General features: G+C 34.7%; 1 protein-coding gene across 1 annotated transcript in view; it reads right to left on the bottom strand.

Annotated features, from left to right (window-relative positions):
• Positions 1-22,680, bottom strand: part of LOC147078069 (uncharacterized) — a 217,440-nt gene that overhangs the window by 168,514 nt on the left and 26,246 nt on the right. Inside the window, exons 4-8 of the mRNA XM_085961165.1 lie at positions 16,576-16,721; positions 14,593-14,709; positions 13,753-13,979; positions 11,334-11,541; positions 4,354-7,354 (exon numbers count right to left, since the gene is read on the bottom strand). Of these exons, the coding sequence (XP_085817291.1) occupies positions 4,354-7,354; positions 11,334-11,541; positions 13,753-13,979; positions 14,593-14,709; positions 16,576-16,721 (3,699 nt within the window). The remainder of the gene's footprint in view (positions 1-4,353; positions 7,355-11,333; positions 11,542-13,752; positions 13,980-14,592; positions 14,710-16,575; positions 16,722-22,680) is intronic.

The following is a 22,680-nucleotide window of genomic DNA, read 5'->3' as shown; positions in this document are numbered from 1 at the left end:
ATTGGACACTGGGTCGCAAAACTGACAACTGATTTATTTCAATCAATATAAGAATTTCGTCCTCGGAACGGACGTAATATGTTATGAAAATTGCCAACGACCGATCCTAGTAAAAAAAAGCTGTCGAGATACCTCCAGATTGTCAAGATTGTGACTTACATTTTGTGACAGTGCACGTTAACTAATACTTATTTTGCAGGTATTAATAATTGAATTAATCACTAATGCAGAAACAGTTAATATTAGGTAATTAATAACACATTTATGTACATATTTGGAAATCCTATATTAAAAAAAAATATACCTATCTAGCTTTAACGATTAAGCACTCCACGTATAATTTTGAGCTGTTATTGAATTTGAAGTGTTATTTCACTTTTAATATTGTTATCGAAAATGTTCTTTTAATTTTTAATCAAGGTAATCGTATTATCAGTACTAGACTCTCTAAATTTGAGTTTTAACGTATATGCTTTATTTGTTTATATTCAGTATTAAAACATAATATATTATGTATAAAATATCTGTCACAAAGCGAAGACACTTGTAAATTAATAATGACATGTTATCGTTAACCGGTCGAATTAAATAATAATTCACAAAGAAAATAATATTATGAACACAATAATAGTGAATTTAAGTGACAGATGGATGAATTTTCTCAGCATGGGACGTCTGGCCGAGCATGAAAATAGCGTGCCGCAGAAATTATAACGATAAAAATCGCGAATAAGGAAAAAAACATGGCGTCTACGCGTGTTAAACAATGCTAAGCTACTGATTTTGTGAATTTATAATATTACTTACAATCGAATCTCCATGTTTAGATCTCCCGCAGAAGAAACTGACCATAGACCACATAAAAACAGTTTTGTTGACTTTAAGTCACTAAAACACAACGCGACCCGAATGCCGCTTATACTCCAGATCTTCACTAAACGCACTGGCGTATGTCATAAGTTACAACGAGGGGGTTTAAAATAATAAAACATTTTTTTAAACACAATAAACTTATAATATGTATAACACACCCACGTCGGCCCAGAGGGTTGAGCGGGGGTCTTTGCACAAATACAAAGCAGTGTCAAAAAGAGATGTATCTATAGTCTAAGAGTATAAGTATATTTTTTGATATGAATTTAATCTATCCACGACCTCAATGAGTTGGGCAAACGCCTAACAACTCATCCTCGTAAAAGTGATAAAACAACCTCTATAATGTGGAGGCCAATATGCTTCGATTGGGATCGAACATAGTAATTAACATCATAATAATAGACTTGTCTTAATATAATACTATGGATCTTTGTCGCATCCACTGATCTATATTCTCTAAAATTACTGCATCTATTTCTATACAGTCCAGCCACCGCAGTCTATATTTTCCGACCTGCTTTTGGTTAAAATTGAACTTATGCATATTTACAGTAGTAATAAGATATTTTTTGTCGATAGCCATGCCATGTCCGCTTTAACACTTTTTTTTTTTAGAATTATTAATAACCATGTCCTTGCTTTTTCGTACAAGGTGGTTGTTAGTAATTTTGGACAATCACAAACTCCCAGGCTTTGAGAAAAATACATAAATATTGTGTCCTCGCTGGGAATCGAACCCAGAACTCTCGGGCGGAAGGCGCTTTAACACTATTATTGCGATTAGTGCGATAGTGTTACATCCAAAAAAGCAATCGAATAAAAATGGTGTTTGTAAAATAATTTTCCACAGAGTGAATGTCTCATTTAATTTCAAATATATTACTCACTCCCAAACCAACACTGCATAACGCAAATTGACACGTTTTCTTCAAAACTGAGTTTAATACAGGCGTTCACACATGGTGAAGGTAATTTTCAAAGCCTTTTACGATGGTTGTTAGCCATTCGTTCAACTTGCAACTTTGAAGACAGATGTTATGCCACTATTATAATGTGAGCAAAATACATATATAGGTACATACTACAGCTTAAAATACATACGCCAAGAACAGTTCTGTGATAATATGTATACGATCTTGAATTTAGCGAAAATTTATACGCCTTTGTACCAATTTAGTTGTTAGTAATACATACCGCGTAAAAATATATATATTTAGTAAATAAAATAGAAGTCAGTGAAAACTAGAGATTAAATTTCAAAATTTCTTTCCTTCACGAAAGGAGTAGAAACTTTGAATTTAGCTAATGTACGTAAATAATACAATGCCAAATAATACAAAATATTAAAATTATGCGTGAGGACACCACTGCCCGCGGAATAGATGATTTAATCCAGACGTCGCCAAAGCAAAACAACTCTAATTTAAACATACAATAAGATCTAAATTCTATCACAATAACCCTGGAATAAGCGTGGCCACGTTACAGGAAAACACACCTTACTGCCATGTGCATATGAGTGAAGTTAGCGTGATCAAAAATAATGTGAGGTCAACAAGTAGTTTTGGCGGGAAGCCAATGAGCGCGGGAAAGTAGCGATGAGTTTTTGAAATTCGACATCTTTCAATTGGATACATTACGATTATGGGAATTTAACCTGTTGGAATTAGAGAGGGAATTTTAAAAACGATATTTTGGAAATGGAATTTAGCGTCGGAAGAAATTAAAGTTACCACTACTTATTTCTTGAATATTCGCATTTTTTTAAAACTAAAATTAAGACACAAGGTGTCTCATTAGTCGCGACGCAAATGTGCAAATGCAAGAATTTAGGCAACCGTTGTGACTATTGAAATAATCATTTTTGGTGTACTAAAACTACACTAAACGTATATTTTATCATCACTTTGACTATAATATTTTCTGTAAGTGTAAACATAAGTTTTTAGCAATTATTTAGAAGTTTACTATAAGTTACACCGACTGCACAATTACGCAATCATTTCAGAAACGCAGAATATAATATAGTGGACACATTCGGATTTAATTTTTAAATGAATAAATAAAAATTGATATATAAATAATTATTAAATAGTAGGTAAGTACTATCTACAATGAATTTAATAAAAAAAAGTTGGGGTACGGCTTCTATAATCAAATTTCGAGGCAAACCTTGGCACGGCTCTTAAAAACATTTGATAACTAAACGAAAAATCTAAAATATTAGATTCTATCATTTAAGAGAATAATATTTTTAATAGGTATTCATTTGACGTTTCATATGCGAGAAAAATGTCTCGAAACCCAACGACTTTTGTGCGTGTCACCGACGTGTCAAATTTGGACTGTTAACTCAATATTCTTTATAATGTCTACTTGTAACTAAACAATAATGTTGTATATGAAAATTAAAGAATAGTTATTCTTAGGAAGGATACGTCATTAGCAGGACGTATTACAATAATGTCCTTTCAACGATATAGTGTCAAAGACAGGATGGTGGATTACAGATAAGTACCAATTGCCTGCAATAGTCATAATGTGCTATGACAATATAAGTGGACGAGATATTTGCCTAAGATTGGTCACATTATTATTCAACAGTTTATATTATCATTGAGATGAGCACAACAATTATGAATGATAGTATGCAGGAAAATTTTAGCAGCTGTCTTATTTTAAAGCGAAGATGAACACCTGATGCGCGTTGAAAGGGGGGTTCTCGTTACTTATTATTTGTATGGGATTAACAATGTGCGTGCGCAAGTGGTAATTATAGTTTAAAAGGGTCGTCACACAATTTTTGGTATTATTAACTTTTATTTAACACTACAACAGGACATGAGGTCCATTAACCAACATTGAAGTTAATGGCCCCACCAAACCACAAGCCCCTGGACCACACCCGGTCTTAATCGGACATATCACGGAACCCTACGATTGGATGTGAAGCATCATTTTTATTTATATGACTGGGAATGTCTCACGAACAGTTACCCAAGACTAAGGTCGCCATGCACTCAAATGTGCTTTAAGTGAATTTACATGACTTTAAGTTAAGGCGAATGGCAATGACCAACAATTATTATGCTTTGAGAAAATCATATTCATGTATGTATTGTTACTTTACCGTGTCGGACCCGGAGACTTCGCATGAGAATGCAGTGCCGTACGCACTGGACTACGAGAGCCGTCGATTTTTACCACCCCCCCCCTTTCACCAAGCGTCACACTTTGTCAAAAAAAACTACATATAAAATAAGCTAAAAAAACTCAAAAACTAACTACCTTCCAATCATTCAAAAAAATTTCGACGAAAACGATCGATTTCAGTTTGAATTCTGTTGTGTTACGTCATATTTTCTACTAACCGCCCCCCCCCCCCTCCTATATCCATTTCTCAAGAATCATTTTATCATAATATAAGACCCCTCTTGGGGCGAATGCATATTACGGATGATGTATTTCAGAACTTACCGAAACTTTGCTATTAGATCCAGGGCTGTGCGCGTGGTATCCAGACGCGCCCATAGTGATATAGCTTCCACCAGCGCTGGTGCACGACTCGTTCGTTCCACTCCGCTGCCTCTCCCTCGGACTCGGGCCTCCCGTACTGGAAGTTGTCGAAGAAATGCTCAACTGGTCAGGATCCCTCGGCCGGCTCTGGTAACTGGACGACAGCTCTTCGGAATGGTAGCTACCGTCCATCATCATCATCGCCGAAGATTTGGAGTAGGGAAAGTGACCACCGTCAGATCCGCTGCGAACACACAAAGGCCACCGGCCACCCTCAGCTACAAGCGCACTCACAGAACAACTACGAACATTTAATGGACATTGCACAACCTCAACCTCTGGATCAGATTTTTGAATCGCGAAAGACTTTTTAAGGTCTATTATAGCGTTCACAAACACTTCGGAAGAATTACGACTCGGCCATGAAATAGCAGATGAATTCTCGTCGATGATTGGCGTCATTGGTACATCTGTATCACCGTCAAAAGTATCAGTAGCAGAATAGAAGGACAGGGAAGACGAGCTGGAGATTTTAGGAGTCATGTCACAATACTCGTTTTCAGCGAAAGCTGAATTATTTTTGTCATGTGTGAACTTCGGTAGATTATTAGTGACTTCGCGAGAATCATCAAAAGCGTTAGCATTTTTAGAAGCAAAACAATTATCAGATAAGAAAGAGCGGTTTTCATAATCGTTAGAAAAAGAAGACAGATTTGGGAAAGACACAGAGTGAGTAAGCACATTGTAGGAAACAAACAAATTTGATAATGGGGGTACTTTCGTATAATGGGAGTCACAGGAAACATCTTCACAATAACAAACAAATTTATCAGAAATGTCACTTATTCTCTTGATCTCATCTACTTTTGAAATATGTTCATTTGTATCGCTTTTTTCAGGAACTGTCTTCGGTGGCGGTTTGCAGTAGCATTTTTTGGATTGTGGCATAAGAAAAGTCCGCGTCGGACTTTTAAAAAATGGTTGAACGTCTAAATTATTTATCGACTGAGTGTTGAGTGCATACATATTGTCTGGGCATTCTCGGTCCTTGTAAATGCAATTTTCTGTTCCCCTCACATGGTATGATAAGCTTGTCGGCAGAATTTGTTGTGTTAATTGATTTTTTAAGAAACTTCTTTGTTCGACAAATTCCATGTTCCCATAAATCACTTCTTCTGTTGCTATATTAGTCTTTCGCTGAGAAGGATTTGGTATGTTTTTTATATGAGTTTCGTTCGCTTTCGGCAATACTTTTAAATATCCACTCATTGGCAGATAAGAATTCTCCATACTGAGATCGGAAGTAGCTGAATCTGTGGAGGGATCGAAATATGATGCACTCAACTTAGAAAGAATACTTGATCTATCTGATACCCCACCAACTGCGATTGTTGATGATGTTTTAGAGCTGGCCTTATCTTTCGGCTGCTGGGATAAATTTTCATTCAAATAATCTGGAGGATCTGTTGTAAAACGTCTTCTCCAAGATTTTGTAAACCCTCCATTATCTTCAGATTCAATAGAACTTCTTTGTGATACTAATTTTCCATCAGTAGTAGAACACTGTTTGACTGGCTTGACTTTGCGCAGAGGAGCTATAGGTTTCCGAGGCATTTGAAGGTTTTCTCTGGAAACCAGAAGGTTTTCTAAAGATTCTTCCGATGAAGAGGAATTTGTTTTATGCGAAATTTTTTCGTGGCTTTTTGTTAACTCTCTAGGCTTTATAACAGGTTCATTATTAATAGTATCAGGCTTTACACCAGATGGTAGAACATCCAATGGAACAAAAACAGTACTGCTTTTGCGGCATATTTGAATCGGTCTAAAAAGCGTTGCAGAATCTTCATGTCTAAGTTCAATTTTCTCAAAATCACTCTCAGTTTCTGTCTTGTAATTTTCATCATTGTTATTGGCAGTGGTGAATTCATACGGTTCGTAATCGTTATTGACTGCTTCTAGCTGCTTTTTAGTTTTAGCTTTCGAAGCATCGTGATTGCCGAAATCCAACAACGCGTAGTATAGAGAATTTTTTGGATTAGTATGCTTACTTGAACGAAAACCCATTTCGGAATAGTTAGGATTATTTTTGAATTCCAACTGATCTTGACTCCAATTTCTAAGAGTTCTGTTTGAATGGGAATATCTGAGATGATGTTTTGCAACATTCTTATCGAGACAAGATTGGCTTTTATCGATTTTTGTCATTTTTTGATCAGCGTGATCTGCATCTTGCATATAAGAATCCATGGTTACGTATTTTCTATAAGGACTACTGTCATCAATGTAAGTCTTATGAATTTCGTCAAATTTTAAGCTAAGCGACTTAAATATACCAGAATCTCTGTTATACGCTTCACTAAGTGAAGGTGGCAGATTTTTATCATCCATATTACTGAAATCTTCTTCAAACGGTAATCGAGTTAGCTCACCTTGTGAAACATAATCCGAAGATATCTTTACTGGGTCGCCGACGAACATGGAATCTGCATAAATTGAATTGGAAACAGATTTAAATGAAGCGTTGGAGTCATCACTATTATATTCCACCGCTTCTGGCACTTCTGGTATATTAGTCAAAGAAGATACTATTATATTCGATTTACATTCAATTTGAGTACTTTCAGTTGGTTTATTGTTTGCCATTCGCGAATTAGTTAACCAATTCTCAAGTTCTTCGTTTGATTTAATTTTTCTTCTTCTAAAGAATTTACTTTTGCCAATACGCAATGTTGATAAATTCGAGTCCAGGCTCGGGTTATTATTTTGTTTTGTGTATTTTGATTGCTGGGTTTTGTAATAGCCTATGGATGAGGAACTAACTTCCGACACCGATGTGGACCTTTTCTTAAGACCAAAGCAACTGGAAGCAAGCGAAAACATATAATAGGAGGGTGGGTGTTTGACAACTGACAGAGCAGTCGATCCCATTGTTAGAGTAGAATTGGGACCTGCATCCGATTCCCTGAAAATATTGATATTAAAGGGATATTGAAAAATGACAAACCACATCAATACCAAGCAATTAATATTAGTACCTAACGAATACTTGAGATTTAATGGAATGTTTCCATGTATACCCAAGGAACTGGGGACAGTGGGGAGGGCTTAATTCTATACATTATTGGGTTGCTATGCATTTTATAATGATTGTAATTACAGTGAGAGATTAAGAAGTAATAATTAATATAATGGAAAAGATATTAAAAAACTAAATTATATCTAATTTTGACTTTTTAATTAGATGTTTAATATTGCGGTAGGTAATTCTTCCCCATGTGATAATTTAGAAATCCGAAGCTATTAAAATATGTATTATAGTTAAGTTGACATATTAGGTTAAAGGTTAAACCATGAAGTATGATTATATTTGGTTAAAAATTAATGGGATTCTAACCAGAAATCGGATTCTATGTTTTTTTTTTTGTAGAAACCTAATAAATTATTTCCCGATATGTTTAAAGAATGTATTTTAAATAGTTGTTAAGTTAATTAGTTTAATGTTTATTCACAGTAATTTTGTCGCAAATAATGAAAGAAAAAACATTTGAAATTTAATACTTTTGAATTCAATGTCTCAATTGGAATTATTAAAAAAAGTATATAATAAATGTACAATAATTAAGTAGGTAGGCATAAAGTTGCTGCAGGCATTTTACCAGCAATAAATAGAATGGAGGCATAATAATTTAAATAACATATTAACGTATTTTGAAGCATACGTATGTCATAAAAAAAACTAAAACCAATTAATTTTAATGAGATGCGTTATAATTTAATTTTTTTGTGGAGATACGCAAATGTCTTTTTAAATTTAATAAAATCATCAATTAAATTTGACATGGCCATGTAATAAATGAATCTTTAAATGATTTTGAGAAATCGATGTATTCAAATTATTACCAAAGTCATTATTAATTTTTAGTCCTGGCGCCAAGCAAACACTGATACGTAAAAATATATACCTATATAAATACCTATATAAACACGTTGTTGCAATTTCAATTGATTAATTTTATTGCAATTTATTCTTGTTTGAAGAAGTTTGAATTAAGAATATAAAATTAATCGTCATTACCAGTGACACCTACCTTGTCATTTGTTACTAGTAAGTAAGCAAGCAACATTTAGGTATGTTTAAATCAAGAAATCATCTAAAACCAAAACCAAGGAACTGGAAAAAAATGTTCATACTATGCAAATTAAAAAACCAAGATCAAAGAAAGACGACACACTTTGTCCATGAATCGTTTTGCATAAGGTGTCATCTTTAATGAGAGAAAAATCACATGCGGAACACAAAAACATGGCTCGAGACTTTCAAGCCACGCGATTAAAATGATGATCTTTATTTAACTCTGCTTTGCGCCTCAGCGGGTTAAAGGTTTTAAGGGTTAGGTGTTTTCATGAAAAGTTTTCAACCCAATGAGGGCCGATGCAGAAATGTATATAGGAGAGTATGCATAGGTATGCGGCTTTTTATGTTTTCACTAATAGGATATTTTAAATAAAATGAATACTTTTTAAGGAAAATAAATAATATGTAGATATTATGAATATTCATTTAGAAAAAATATTTTAGATAATTTACCTGAAGGTCTTCAATTATCAATATCTATATAAATATAAAATTTGACTAGAATATCAAATAAGCAACATTTACAATGAATACTTCATAGTTAACAACAACACTGAACAGATATCAAATAAATTTCCGATAGCACATACATAAGTTATTATTTATGATTAATTTTTTTCTGCAATCGTTTTATTGGTGGCATTTTTAAAGTTACTTTGTGGGAAGGACGTGATATTATAAAAAAATATTAAATGTCGGGATCCCCCGCTCCATTTGTAATCCCGAAATTCCGGGATTTAAAATGCAAGGAATTTATTTTCGTGTGATTTTTATGATCTTAAATAACATGTTATTGAAATCGATATATGTACGATGTATCATAAAGAAATCCAGCTACCTACTCAATAAGTCTCTATATGCGAAAATATTGTGATATAATTAATATACATATTAGAATTTATGAGAAAATTACATTTTTTATAAAGTCAGTTATTTCAATAGAATAATAACTTTGTTTTTTTTTTGTTTAAAATATCATTGCCTTTCTTTCCTCCAGTGCGTAGAGTACTGGGTTCTTACCCTTTATCCGATGGCACTGGGTTCGATTCCCGATTAGGTCACAATATATTTATGTGGTTTTCACAAAGCACGGGTATTTATATGTTTAGACCGTACTAATGTTTCACTACATTACTGCTATTGCGCTTTATGGCATATTGTAGTGTTAAAAAGAACATAATATGGGCACATATATTACATATTATATTATATTCTTTGGATTAGTAATTATATGTTTTTATAACAATAATATTATAGACATTAAACTGATATTATTAAAAATGAATCATTGAAGGTGAAAATGAGTGAATTTTTCTGTGTTGCGGGATTGGAAAAAAACAATGTGTATATAAAACACGCTGAAAATTACGATAATCGTGTAAATATTTATATGAGTATTTTTACGGAGAGAATTTTTTTATTCTTGAGTACCTATTATAGGCATTGTTTATTTATTTGAGAAAACAAAACATTGCGGACATTACAAATCTAAATTCAAGACGTACACAACATGAGATTTATATTATAACAAATATTGCCCTCAGAAGATGTTGGGAATACCAACTCCGAAATCTCGGTATTGCAAATATAATATCATAGATAATATATATAAAACTAGAAATACTACCTAGTATTAAATTTGTGTATGTAGCAGTATTTTTTTTAAATGCAATTATCAAATTCAGAATTTTAAAATAATCACTCGATTTAAGCATTTACCTACTTATCCATTTATTAATTTCGTAATCTTAAATAATTCATGCATATTTACAATATATTATATTATTTACTATTTAAAAGTACATTTGCCACAAGCTACAGGGAAGTGTTAACGCAATGCATTCCTAACCCCTTAGGTGCTGAGACACTGTCCCACCGCACGGCCAAGCACCTACCAGACAACCGGGAGACAAGTATGCACGTCCTCAGTTTGATCTCCCGGCGGAAACATTAAACGGCCAAGTGTCAAAGGGCTTTGGGAAACTCGTTGGGGGAGGGGAGGGGTGTTGAAGACTCGCTCGGGCGACTTTGCTAATTGCCGACTTCTTGACAAAACTTATAAACATACTTATTATGTTGTGTCAGGTAAGCAGATTAAAAACTGTAGTTTAAAATCCAGAAGAGGAAGACTAATGAATACTATATCAATCTCAGAGCCAGCGCGTCTCATGTCCGATGTTACAGCAGAAAATGAATTAAATTTATACCTGCATTATCAGATTTTCAAGGCCAATTCATCATGTGAGTGTATTCACAACAGAAACTCGAAACACTTAAAGCAATATGCCATGCCATAATATACTACATTAACATTGTAGGCTTGAAAAAAATTAAATTACGTAGTTCCGAAAATGTTCTTTTTGGACATAGAATAGACTGGCTCCCAGATTTTATGAGTATTCGATATTAGGTATTTAAATATTACATCACGTTTTAAGATTGTATTGGGTATTTTTCTCTGATAATATGATTTCAAATGACTACCTACGCAAGAAGAAAAACGAGGATTGATCTACTCGACAGCAGTGGTATATTCTTGATTCTAATCAGTCCTCTATTATCAATATTCATTCAAAAGTAAGAAAATACAATAAAAATAATTCAACGAAATTGCTAAGATAAAAGGGCGTAAGTAAGTGATAATTTACAATTTTATAAGAGAAATTAAAACAATTTTATTTGTTTCGACATATTTAAAAAAAAAACGAAAATATAGTTGTACATTTGTCACGGAATAATCAATCTACAAATCACTCATTATCACCATTTTGCTTAGCAACCTCGACACTATGGACCTTCTTCTTACATGGATATTGCCGAAGTCCCCGACACCCTTCGTCCATCCGATTCCGTATCTCTTCTCTCCCAGACCGCCCTGGTAGACTGTCTTTGCTGAGGAGGTGGCTGCATGGACCTGACGTTGTCGTACGGACTCCCCGGACCTCCTTCCTGGACAGGAATCGGTGGAAGGTGTTCTTCGGACTCACTATCGAAGCCATTGCACATCCGGTACTCTGTATAGGAAGATATCATAGATCATAGTAAAATAGTCAATAATAAAATTAGAAGTATCCTTTAGGGAATTACCGTCTGTACGTATCAGTAAAATAATGTCGACATTTATTTATTTATTATTATTATTATAGTATAAAGACACATTGAGCACATAACAAATTATTAATTCAAGACGTTCACAACATGATATTTAGAATAAAAAGTACATTATAAAGAAAAAATAATTTCATAGTGAAAGATATAAAAAAAAAACAATATGTAATTCAAAAAAAAATACATATTAAACAATAAAATAGAATTCTAAAAACAAAATACATAATGCATCCCTAAAAATGTCTACATCTCTAGGGAGTGCATTGACCAGCCGCACAGCCCTCACTATTGGTGCCTGGTGAGCCTGATATGAGGAAACAGCCTTCACCCAAAATAGGTCATGGCTGCAACCACGCAAGTAATTGATGGGTGCATAAAAATTGAAATTTTCCAGAATATCGGAATTTGAAACTATGCCACGTGAGATCAGGGAAAAAGTGACCCACGAGTTTCAAGAGGATGGAAGGCGAAGAAAGTTAGAAAATACTCGTTTGAGAAACTGTCAAAGGAAAATATTTTAAAATTAAATTCTTCGGACATATTGTTGGTTGTGAGTGGGACAATCTATAAAGAATAGCGGTTTTGGGTAGTCTTTAGGGGAGGCGAAGCAGAAATGCACAGGCGTGCTAGAGCGAACACGCGATGGAACGTAATGGGGGCAGCATTCAGTCTAACGTGAGAGAAGCAGAGGACGGTATGGGGTGGAGAGTCTTTGTCGCTTAGGAGACGACTGCATTTAGGAGTGGTCACAATTCTCAGCCACCAAGAACAAACCGAGAAGTTAAAGTATTGAAGTCCACCAAATCAATCCAGTGGCTGGACAACGTCTGGATATTTGAATATTGTCTTTTTTTCTGTTGATTGATTAATAGAGTTCATTCTTCCTTTACAAAAAGCACTGTTACTAGACAATATTTTGCAGGATGCGAACTACATCCTCTGGGAATGATCGAGAATGTGCTCCGAAGCAGTGGCGAAGGGTGGAGATAGGCTGTTAAGATCCGCCATTAATAGTGCATACTAAACTTTTCAGTCATACGTAATTGTTTTCATTGAAATAAGACTACAAAATTTACTCATGGTGTTGGTTAGTTTTTAAAATTCAATCTGCGAAAACCAAGCCACAATAGATAATTGTCAAAAAATACTCGTCTATCTACAAAATTTCTAAAATTATGCAATTAAATCATACATACATTTTAATATTTTATAGTTAGAATAATATTTTTTCTATTATTGTTTGGATTAGGCAGGGCTTAATGAATTTAAAAAAAAATGAACAATATGTGTAATATGTATTCTTAATTCAACGAAAACAAACAAATATGAATGAAAAAGTGTGCACAATCACCCAAAATATACTAAAACTATTATGGTTTTTTTAGGCAGCGTTTAATTGATTTTTAAGAACTATCCAATACCGCCCGTAAACTGTAGTCTTAGTTCAATAAAAACAAATACTTATGACTAACAAAGTTTAATGTGCACTATTTATGGAGGATCTTAACAGCCTACCTCCACCCTTCGCTACTGTCCGAAAAGGAAGATATGCTCAAGCACACTTGAGTGTGTGATGACCTCAGTCTTGGGCATCTGCTGACATTCCTAGGCGTAAACAACTGCCGATGATTCGGATCAAACGTAGGGCCTAGTGATATGCTCGATTAAGACCGAGTGTGGTGTGAGGCGGGTTGGTTTGGAGGGAACTATTAGGTAATGTAGTCGGATGGACTGAATAATTTCGATCCCTTTTTAGATTCATCACTTTCAACTCCTGACTCCTCTGTTTCGGCAGATTTAAAGATAAATGACGGCAGAACAAGTCAAAATTCTTTTTTCTTTTTAACTCTTTCTGCACCTGAGTGCAAGGTTACTACATCAGTCCCGTGCAGCATCGTCTCAGGATAACGAAGTGTGGCACTAAAATCTTTTTATTCAGGCACGTTCATAGGCGACCGTGCACAAATCTTGGCTGCATATACATAACGGGTTGAGCTGGGGTAACCCAAATCACAGTTAAATGTAGAAAGAGTATTAATATTAGTGTACATTCAATGTTTACATGGAAAAGATAATTTTACTATGTGGAAACTATGGAAGAATAATAAAATACCAACCATTGATGATGGAGAGGATGTCATGAGTCACATGATTTGGAAACTGCTTCAGCAGGTCGTGCACGGTGAGCCCTTGCCGATCGCAGGCGCGCGGATCCGCCCCTCCAGCCAGAAGGGCCCGCGCCGCACCCGCCTTCCCACACAAAGCTGCTTCGTGCAGCGCGGTTCCTGAAGGCGTCCGCGTGTTTGGACTGAACCCGGCGCCCAATAGTACGGACACCACTGCCCTAGAATGCAAGAAACAAATTGTATGTTTATTAAATTCAACAAATAAAAACGGTTACGTGTAAATCATACGTATTACATGTCGCAGTATCACAGTTAGCTGTCGTAACGGAAAGAGATGGCCGTATAGCATTGGGATTAAAAATGCCGCTCATTCAATTCATTATCATCGGACATTTGACTAGTACGACTTGATACTTGCTAACCTACTTTTGAATCATTCAGTACATATCTGATATAAATAAATACGATATGACTGCATTTTTAGTATACTTACCAACATATTCCTTTTATGTATTTCCCTTGTATTATGGTTGTTATTGCGTATTTTTTAGATATGCATTTAATCTCAATGCTATACGGTCAGCTGCATACGTTCAAAAGGTATATCACAAGAATCGCATGTCTATGCTATTTTTTTTCTACTTACGTTACTCTGAGCTAATGTATTAAGATTCGACAAGCGTCTGCGATCCTAACCGTAGAAATAGGAATAATAATTTAAAACTTAATACTACACAGGTTTGTTCTCATCACTGTTTTTCTTAAAGAGGTTCAAAGCAGTAAGGGTGTCTAAAACTCAAAGGGGAAAAATGAAGCAGGATAATTACTCACTTGTGTCCATTTTTGCTTGCCCTATGCAGTGGAGTGTGTGTAAAGTACCCTCTCGGAGTTTTATATGGTTCTAAGAGTTCAGGATGCGTTCTTACTAGAAGTTCCACTGTTTCTAGCCTAAAAAGAAAAAATAAACAAATTAACTTCATAATATTACCTAGATCATATTGTTGGCTACCTAGTATCTATATAGTTTCTTCAAAGGAAAACGCAAGTAGGAACCTACTATGACGTGTATCGTAGAAGAAATATTTATAGATAATATTATCTGTTTCAGTTTTGAGAATTCCACATCGAAGCACTACACCTACAGCCAAACATGTGTATTAATGAATAAAGTAGGTACAAGTATAAATGAGTAGCCTAGAACCATAACTCAATTCTTACCTTTTCTAAAAGTCAGAAAATCGAAAAAAAAATAGAGCACAATTTTTCGTAATTACGATAAAGTAATGAACTCCCATGAGTTAAACACTTATTATGAATAGACCAATATATTCTTTAAGAAAATAGATGTTTATGTGAATACAAAAAAATATTTTTAAAATATATATATTTGTTTATTTACCCAATTAAAATTTTTCAAAACGCAAAAAAAATCACAAGAAATTGTATCGAAATATCGAAGAAATAAAAGCGGTTGTCGTCTGGTTTTTATACCTAATATCGTAATAATATGTAATTATTAAAATATTTTATTTTTCGGTTTACTTTGACATTCATCAGCCAAACATAAATTAATTATCGCATATATCAGGACTATTTATTTACAATAATTAGGTACTCCGCGCAGAAAATCACACGTGCGAAGTGAATATGGCGTGGCAGGCATTTTCGCGCTCATGATAGTAATTTTAAACAAAAAATGACTAAAAACTTTATTATTTCCCTTGAAAAATAAAACAATCCAATCCCAGCATGGATATATATTGGATATATAATCAATATATATTATTTTACTAAAAAAAAATCGCCAACAATTGAAAATATTTCATATTAGATATCTCTTGATGCTATTACACGACGAATCTATTTAGTCGACGAAAAATCAAGATTAAGAAATCATATATTATCGTATATTTTTACACCGTGTACGGTCTCTTCTTCGCTTAGTCTTCGTGACTAATAAGATTGTCAATTCCCATTATTTTTCTTATAATATATATATAGACAGCTCCTAAAATCAACTTCTCGAGATGCGAACTCCGCCATGATAGTGTGAGAAATACGGATGGGTTATAAAGGAACAGAATTCACCCAATCGTCTTCAATGGTCAATATCTTTGGAAAAGGTGGATTAAAAGATTTCAGATGACCATCCAACTATTTTTATTTTTTAATACATATTGATTCGGCGGCTCTCGTAGTGCAGTGCGTAAGGAGCTTGCCTTCCACCCGAGAGTTCTGGGTTCGATTGCCGGCCAGGACACAATATTTATGTGTTTTTCTTAAAGTCTGGGTGTTTGTGATTGTTCAAAATTACTAACAACTACCTTGTGCGAAAAAGCAAGGACATGGTTACTGATAATTCAAATATATATATATATATATATTGATTCATTTAGAATCATTATTGTAACATAAGTTATTATATCATAAATCATTGTTACATAAGTAATTTCAAAATATATGTTATGATTCTAGGTCACTCAATTGTTCGGAAAACTCATATACAATTTATACTTTTTTAATTGTCATTTTTGCCTTCGAAGTAATGATGTTAGTCTAATTTTGTGCAAAAATAGTCATATCCTGTCACCAGACCACGTAGGGTTTTTCCATTGACTAGATTTAAATTTAAAAAAAATATGGCCAGATCTATGTTAAGATCTGTATAAGCAAAGTCTAGTGAACCATGCATTCTACAACAAGATTGCAACCGACCCATACAGCTTGCCTGTTGCAACATGGGTGGACTTTCGTTTATTATAATATCAGGTGTGCTGTACCGTACAGGTCAAAATATCAATAGCGAATTCTCACCTGCCATACTGGCACGCTAAATCTAGGGCCGTCTCATCTCTGATGCTTCGCACAGTGGGGTCCGCGCCATGGTTTAGCAGCATGGTCACCACTCGAGTGTGGCCATACTGCGCTGCACAATGAAGCGCGGATTCACTATCACGGGTCTGCAAGAAAAAAACATATTACTAATTATTGAATATTTTAGTCAATCAGTTAAAAAGTTTCTAATAATAGGTAGTGGTACGCACTTTTAATTATATTAATATATGGCTTGAAAAACAGTAAGCGCCCCATTTCTGTTGTACGTGCTATAAATATAGTGTAAAATCATCCCGCCATTGTTTCGGGAGCTAGGAGATTGTGTCTGGGTCCTTTTTATTTTAAATTAATGTATTTAACTATACAATGTCTTATTTTGTTTCGATTGAAAAATCTCCATAAAAATACATATACCAGCACGTTAACTAAATTTGTTGAGTTTTAGGATACCACGAAACCTAGTGTAATAGTGCTATCACTGCCAATCACAACTTTCTAACCGCAAACACGAGTTTTTTTCCACGCCGTAGTAACTAGCATTACATGGGAACATGCGTTACGACTAGAGCTGGAGTTGAAACCGAAAACGAATCCTGGAATCCTGAGAACCTCAAACTGGAAACGGAAGCCCTTAAAAATGACAGCGTTCAAGGGATACCACGTTAAAGATTTTTATTATATAGTTTTTGGTACTAATTTACCATTTCGTTATTCCATTTTTTTTTTAAATATTTATAACATCATCCCCACCTGGTAAGTATCTATATATTTGATAAACAAAAATGTATAAGAAGGTATACAAATACTTTAAGTATTAGTTTTTAAATTAAAATTAAAGTTAAAACATCCATAAGATACCTAGCTATAACTAAGTGGGTAGGCACGTACCAGTAGGTAAGTAATCAAACCCCATTTGATTTTTCCATTGGAACCGAACCTAGATGGCTACAGAAAAATAATACTCTGCACGTTGGCGTATTAAAACATTTAGCTACCTATCTATATACGATAATTGACGCGGTCAGCCATCAGGCCATACGCATGTAAAATAACAAAAATCGCATTAAAATATTTTTAAAGCAGCACGTACCTACGTGTCATTTTATGTGTTTTTATATAATAATATTATGTATGCTTATATAAAACAACAGACATAACTTTAAATGCATTTGTTTATTGAAATTGAATTGTCAATGTATTACTTTAACTGACATGGTGGGGGAAAGCGAAGATGCAGTAGGTATATGCCCTAAAGGGGGGCTTTGGTCCTAAAAAGAAACTAGTGAACCTCCACTTAGATATATTTTATTGTGGTACATTAATTATTGATACACAGGCAATTCCTTGGAATCTTATTTAATTATTGTTCAAATATTCAATAAATAATTTGAGCATTTTGAATTTTGTTAGAGTAAATATTTATTGATTCTGTTCCAGTTCACAATGCCCCTTTGAAGAAGGTAAAACCGGTCTTGAGTATTAATTATTAAATGGAGTGGAATTAGTACACAAATTAATATGTTTTATTTTAATTAAGTAAAATGTTGTACCCATAAATGGAATTTAAAAAACGCAGTTGATTGTTTCCTAGAATTATCAAAATGAATAATCAATAATATAAATGTCAATTTAGTTGCAACTAATGATTGTATTAGTATCTGAGAAAACCGCAAACGGTCCGAGAAAATGCGACGGCCGCACGGAAAGTGGTGAAAAAACAGACGACGCTGCGACAAAAATAATACCCGGCGGGGTCCGTCCGCCGAACCCCAATTTCCCCTTTTTCCAATCTGTTTAGATTCGAATCGAAAAGCAATCGGCCGCCGCGGAGCACCCCACGCTGCCGTATGATTGTAGTTTTCGACGGCCAAAAACATTCTCCATCTGTCCACACTGACTATGGTGGACACATAGTGAGAAGAAAATGATGAAACATTACAAACTATATCAATCATCGTCTGGTGATATTTGTACGGCCGCCGCCTATCAGTGGCGACGGGTGGATGTAGGCTGTTGAGATGCGACATGAATTATGCACACTAAATTTTGTCAGTCATACTTATTTGTTTTCATTGAACTATAAATACAAATTGCAGATGGTTTTTAAAATTCGATTAAACGCTGCCTAGACATAACCATAATAGATAAAAAAAATATTCTTCCATCTTTACAAATATACACTATAGATAGATAATGTACACTATTGTTGTCGGATCTCTACACTCTACAAGTCTACAGCTTACCTCCACTATTATGGTTTGGTTTAGGTAGGGTTTAATTGAATTGTAAAAACTAACCAGCATTATGTGCAATTTGTATTGTTACTTCAATGAAAACAAATTAGTACGATTGATAAAGTTTAGTGTGCACTATTTATGTCGAATCTCCGGCCTACCTCCACGATTCGCCATTGCCGTCTATGTTAGCTAGAGGCACCACCATAATACCGCACTGGTAAGACTTGTAAACCGATGGATTAATATAATGAATGATTGTGATAATTTGACCTAAATATACCCGGTTAATTTTTATAATTTTTATATTTCGCCCAGTCCACTGGAACAGTAGATTATATAAAAGATAGACAAAAGTACGCAATATAATAGAGGTCATCAAGCTGATGAAATAGCAATGTGCCGGAAATGTTGCTCAACATGTGAATAACCCCGTGACTGTGGAGTCCGAGGAACACTAAACTACTGCCGGGAGCGCCATAGAACCCTTTGAGTAAACGAATTTACGAAGAAGTACGTGGCAATGAAAATCTAAGATCCGAGAAGTGTGGAAGGAGCTGGGGGAGGCCTTCATCCAGCAGTGTACAGATTCCAATATGTTAAGAAATATACACAAAATTTAAATTATCTTAAAAACAATTAGCAACCAATGTGCGGCGACCAGCCAATAAAAAAATGTCCAACCCTCCCACCCCCTTTGCTGATGTATATTTTATCGGATGGCCAAGCCAGACGCAGCCCGAGTGAGATTTAAAACATAGCCTTTTTTACGAATCGCACGGGAATATATACCTACAGCTTGCTACGCCGTTGGCAGAGATTGGCAAAGATTTGCTGGGACATAAGAATTTTTAAACCCAGAATACTTAAATATGTAAAAGAAATGGCCACAAGACAAAAAACAATGGCGCAGAAACTTTATTTATACATCAATGAAGATAAGAAATTCAGAGACTCTATTTTCTATAAGATAAGATAAAAAATGGAGAGAATATTCCCACCAGCACAATAATATATATTATATTTGATTACTTTACGTATCAACGCTTGTAGGCAACGGTGGCATTCAATATAGCCTATGCCTCAAAGGGGTAATATTTGTATACTTACTTGTACACATGTAAATTAACCGAAACCATAAGGCCGATACACAAATGACAGAAAAACACTTTAAGACGAAATGGTAATTTGTACGATTTTTGTTTCTAAACAATGACACTAGTTTCAATTAAAAGGACTGGATTACCTAACTTAATTCGAAACGAAATATTTGATAATTACGGTGAGTTTCCCAGTGTCAGCCGCTACTCAACAGTAAGTTGTTGATAAAATAACATAGGTGCCTACCCTGTTGGTAGATATATTTAAAGATTACATGTAATTTACATGTAACCGATTGTTTTATGAAATGTCAAATAATATAATGAGCTGAAAGCCTTTTCTACATGATAAATAAATAAATTAACATTACACAGTAATTACCTTCGTCCAACAGGTAGTATTTGTCACTGACACAACAAGCAGATACCCAGAAACGGTGTGGTCCCTGAATCGTAGCCCTATTAAACCAATGTAGTTAGTGGTTTATTGTGATGGACATTAACATGTAACATTCCCTCCGGGTGGTCCGATTTCATTGGACCTTCGTCGGTTGGTATCGGGCCTGAGGTGTGGTCAGTAGGTAGATATATATATGTTGTTTTATTCAATTATCAATTATTTTGACCACATTTTCCTATTCATTCTAGCTATTGCTAGTGCGATCTATTATTGATTATTTTTCAATAAAATAGTATCTAAGCATGGACACCTGCGTTCTGTTCAGGAAGCAAGAATCAACGCATAAAGTTAGTTAACCATGTGCCTACTAATATGGTTACATGTAAATTGTACGTATTACATTTCACCGTAGCACAGTCGCCACGAGCTTTCTTATCGGAAAGAGATGATCATAATATACTATACGGTCATCTCTATAGCACTGAGATGAAAAAATTACGCGTTGTTCATGGAGCATTGCAGACAATAATGTTCCTTCAAAATTGAAAACTTAACCTTAGCTAACCTACCTAATAATCCAGTACACCTATAGAGCTATTTTCAAAATTGGTTTGCCACTGGCTTCCGGTAAACCGACAAGAATCTTGTTTTTAGACAGGAATTTTATCTCAGTGCTATACGACCGAAAAAGGTTGGACGGTATTTAATATACGACCATAAATATTATTTCCGATACAACATTTCATGGTGAAGTATGATACGACCAACTGCATACGTACAAATTTCCGGATACGTACAAATTTCCAGATACGTACTAATTTACGTTATAGGTATGTTGACAACCAAATCGAACTGCATACGTACAAGTTTCCGGACACGAAATCAATCGGGTTGTATCACTCGATATCACTCATGCGAGTCCAAACTGAACATTTCCGCTTGTAAAGTCGTCTCTATGAGGACTGCGAGAAATTTCAAATATGATTGATTGCTATTGAATGATACATACAGTCATTGATACAAGTATTAACTATGTATCAATGGATACAGTAGAATAGTAGATAGTGATGTGTGGCAATTTGGGTTTCCCAAATATAAACACTATGTAGGTACAAATTTCCGGACACGTACTAATAATTTACGTTATAGGTATGTTGACAACCAAATCGGACTGTCTGGAGGGTCTTTAAGCTGAATATAAACACTTTTAAAAACGTGATAAATAATTACTCTGGCTTCTCAAAAGTTTTGAGATACGACAGATGTCCTCAACCATAAAACAAGACGAAGAAAACTAATTATGCAGATTATGATTATGCCCGCAAAAATATTCCACGCCCAGCTTGCAGTCTTAATTATTAGGGATGAATTTTAACCCTTCGCCCGGCGCCGCGGCCAAAACTAAAAACACTCTGCTCCTGACAGTGACGCGCGCCGTGCAAAAGTTTCACTGCGGTATTAATTAAAATTTTAAGCGGGTGTCCCCCGCAAAGATTCGACTATTCAAAAATGTCACCGGAACAAAGACCGCGAGACTCAGCTGCGTTAATTTTATAGACAAACACAGAATTTAGTTCCCGAAGTTGCATGGATGATGACATAACCATTATATTCATGGTTTCGATTTCATTAGCAGATCTTTATACTGTCTGCTGCCAGACATTGATGTGCAAATCATCGTTGAGCACTGACCACATAGACAAAGAAGATACTAAATTTGAATTAGATTTATGCAGTAGGTGAATCGTTCGAAATCTGCGACATCACAGCACTTAAAGCGCGAATTATATTATGGTGCATGTCGCTGACTATCACGTGACGTCACAGTAAGCTGCCGCTACAGGAGACAAGTGTGTAATGTTGTTTTTATTTGTGTTTAAAATGTTAAAATCAGACTGATGCTCACACCCCGTAGCACATTTTGAACCTTTAAACTAACATTGTCAGTATGCAAAATCTGCCGAAATCAACAGAAGAATAATGAGGTCACCTCACGTTGAACTGCACTGCATCGATACCTACATGACCCAATGAACGTTTTTATCATCTTTTACATGCCTACAAATGCCAAAATCACGTTTTTTTTGTTTTAGCGGTTGGCACTATGTATTTTCTATAATAATGTTTTCTATTATCTATGGTCTGCAGGTTGGGTTCTGTTTAAAATATTATCTATGGAAGTCATGTCGCAAGTAATTTTAACGTACGCACACGTAGAAACTGTTTAAAAAATTAATTGAAATTAGCATGAATAATTAATAATAATTCAAATTACTAATACATTATAGTTGGCATTCTTCATCAGTGTCATTATTCAGTGAATTGACAGAGATGGTGATCGTTCAAAGTA

This window comes from Rhyacophila brunnea, unplaced genomic scaffold (genome assembly GCF_057557595.1).
Source record: "Rhyacophila brunnea isolate RB1 unplaced genomic scaffold, BYU_Rbru_1.0 scaffold_12, whole genome shotgun sequence".
In the NCBI taxonomy this organism is placed as follows: Eukaryota; Metazoa; Arthropoda; class Insecta; order Trichoptera; family Rhyacophilidae; genus Rhyacophila; species Rhyacophila brunnea.
This window is presented reverse-complemented; position numbering and strand designations above follow the sequence as displayed.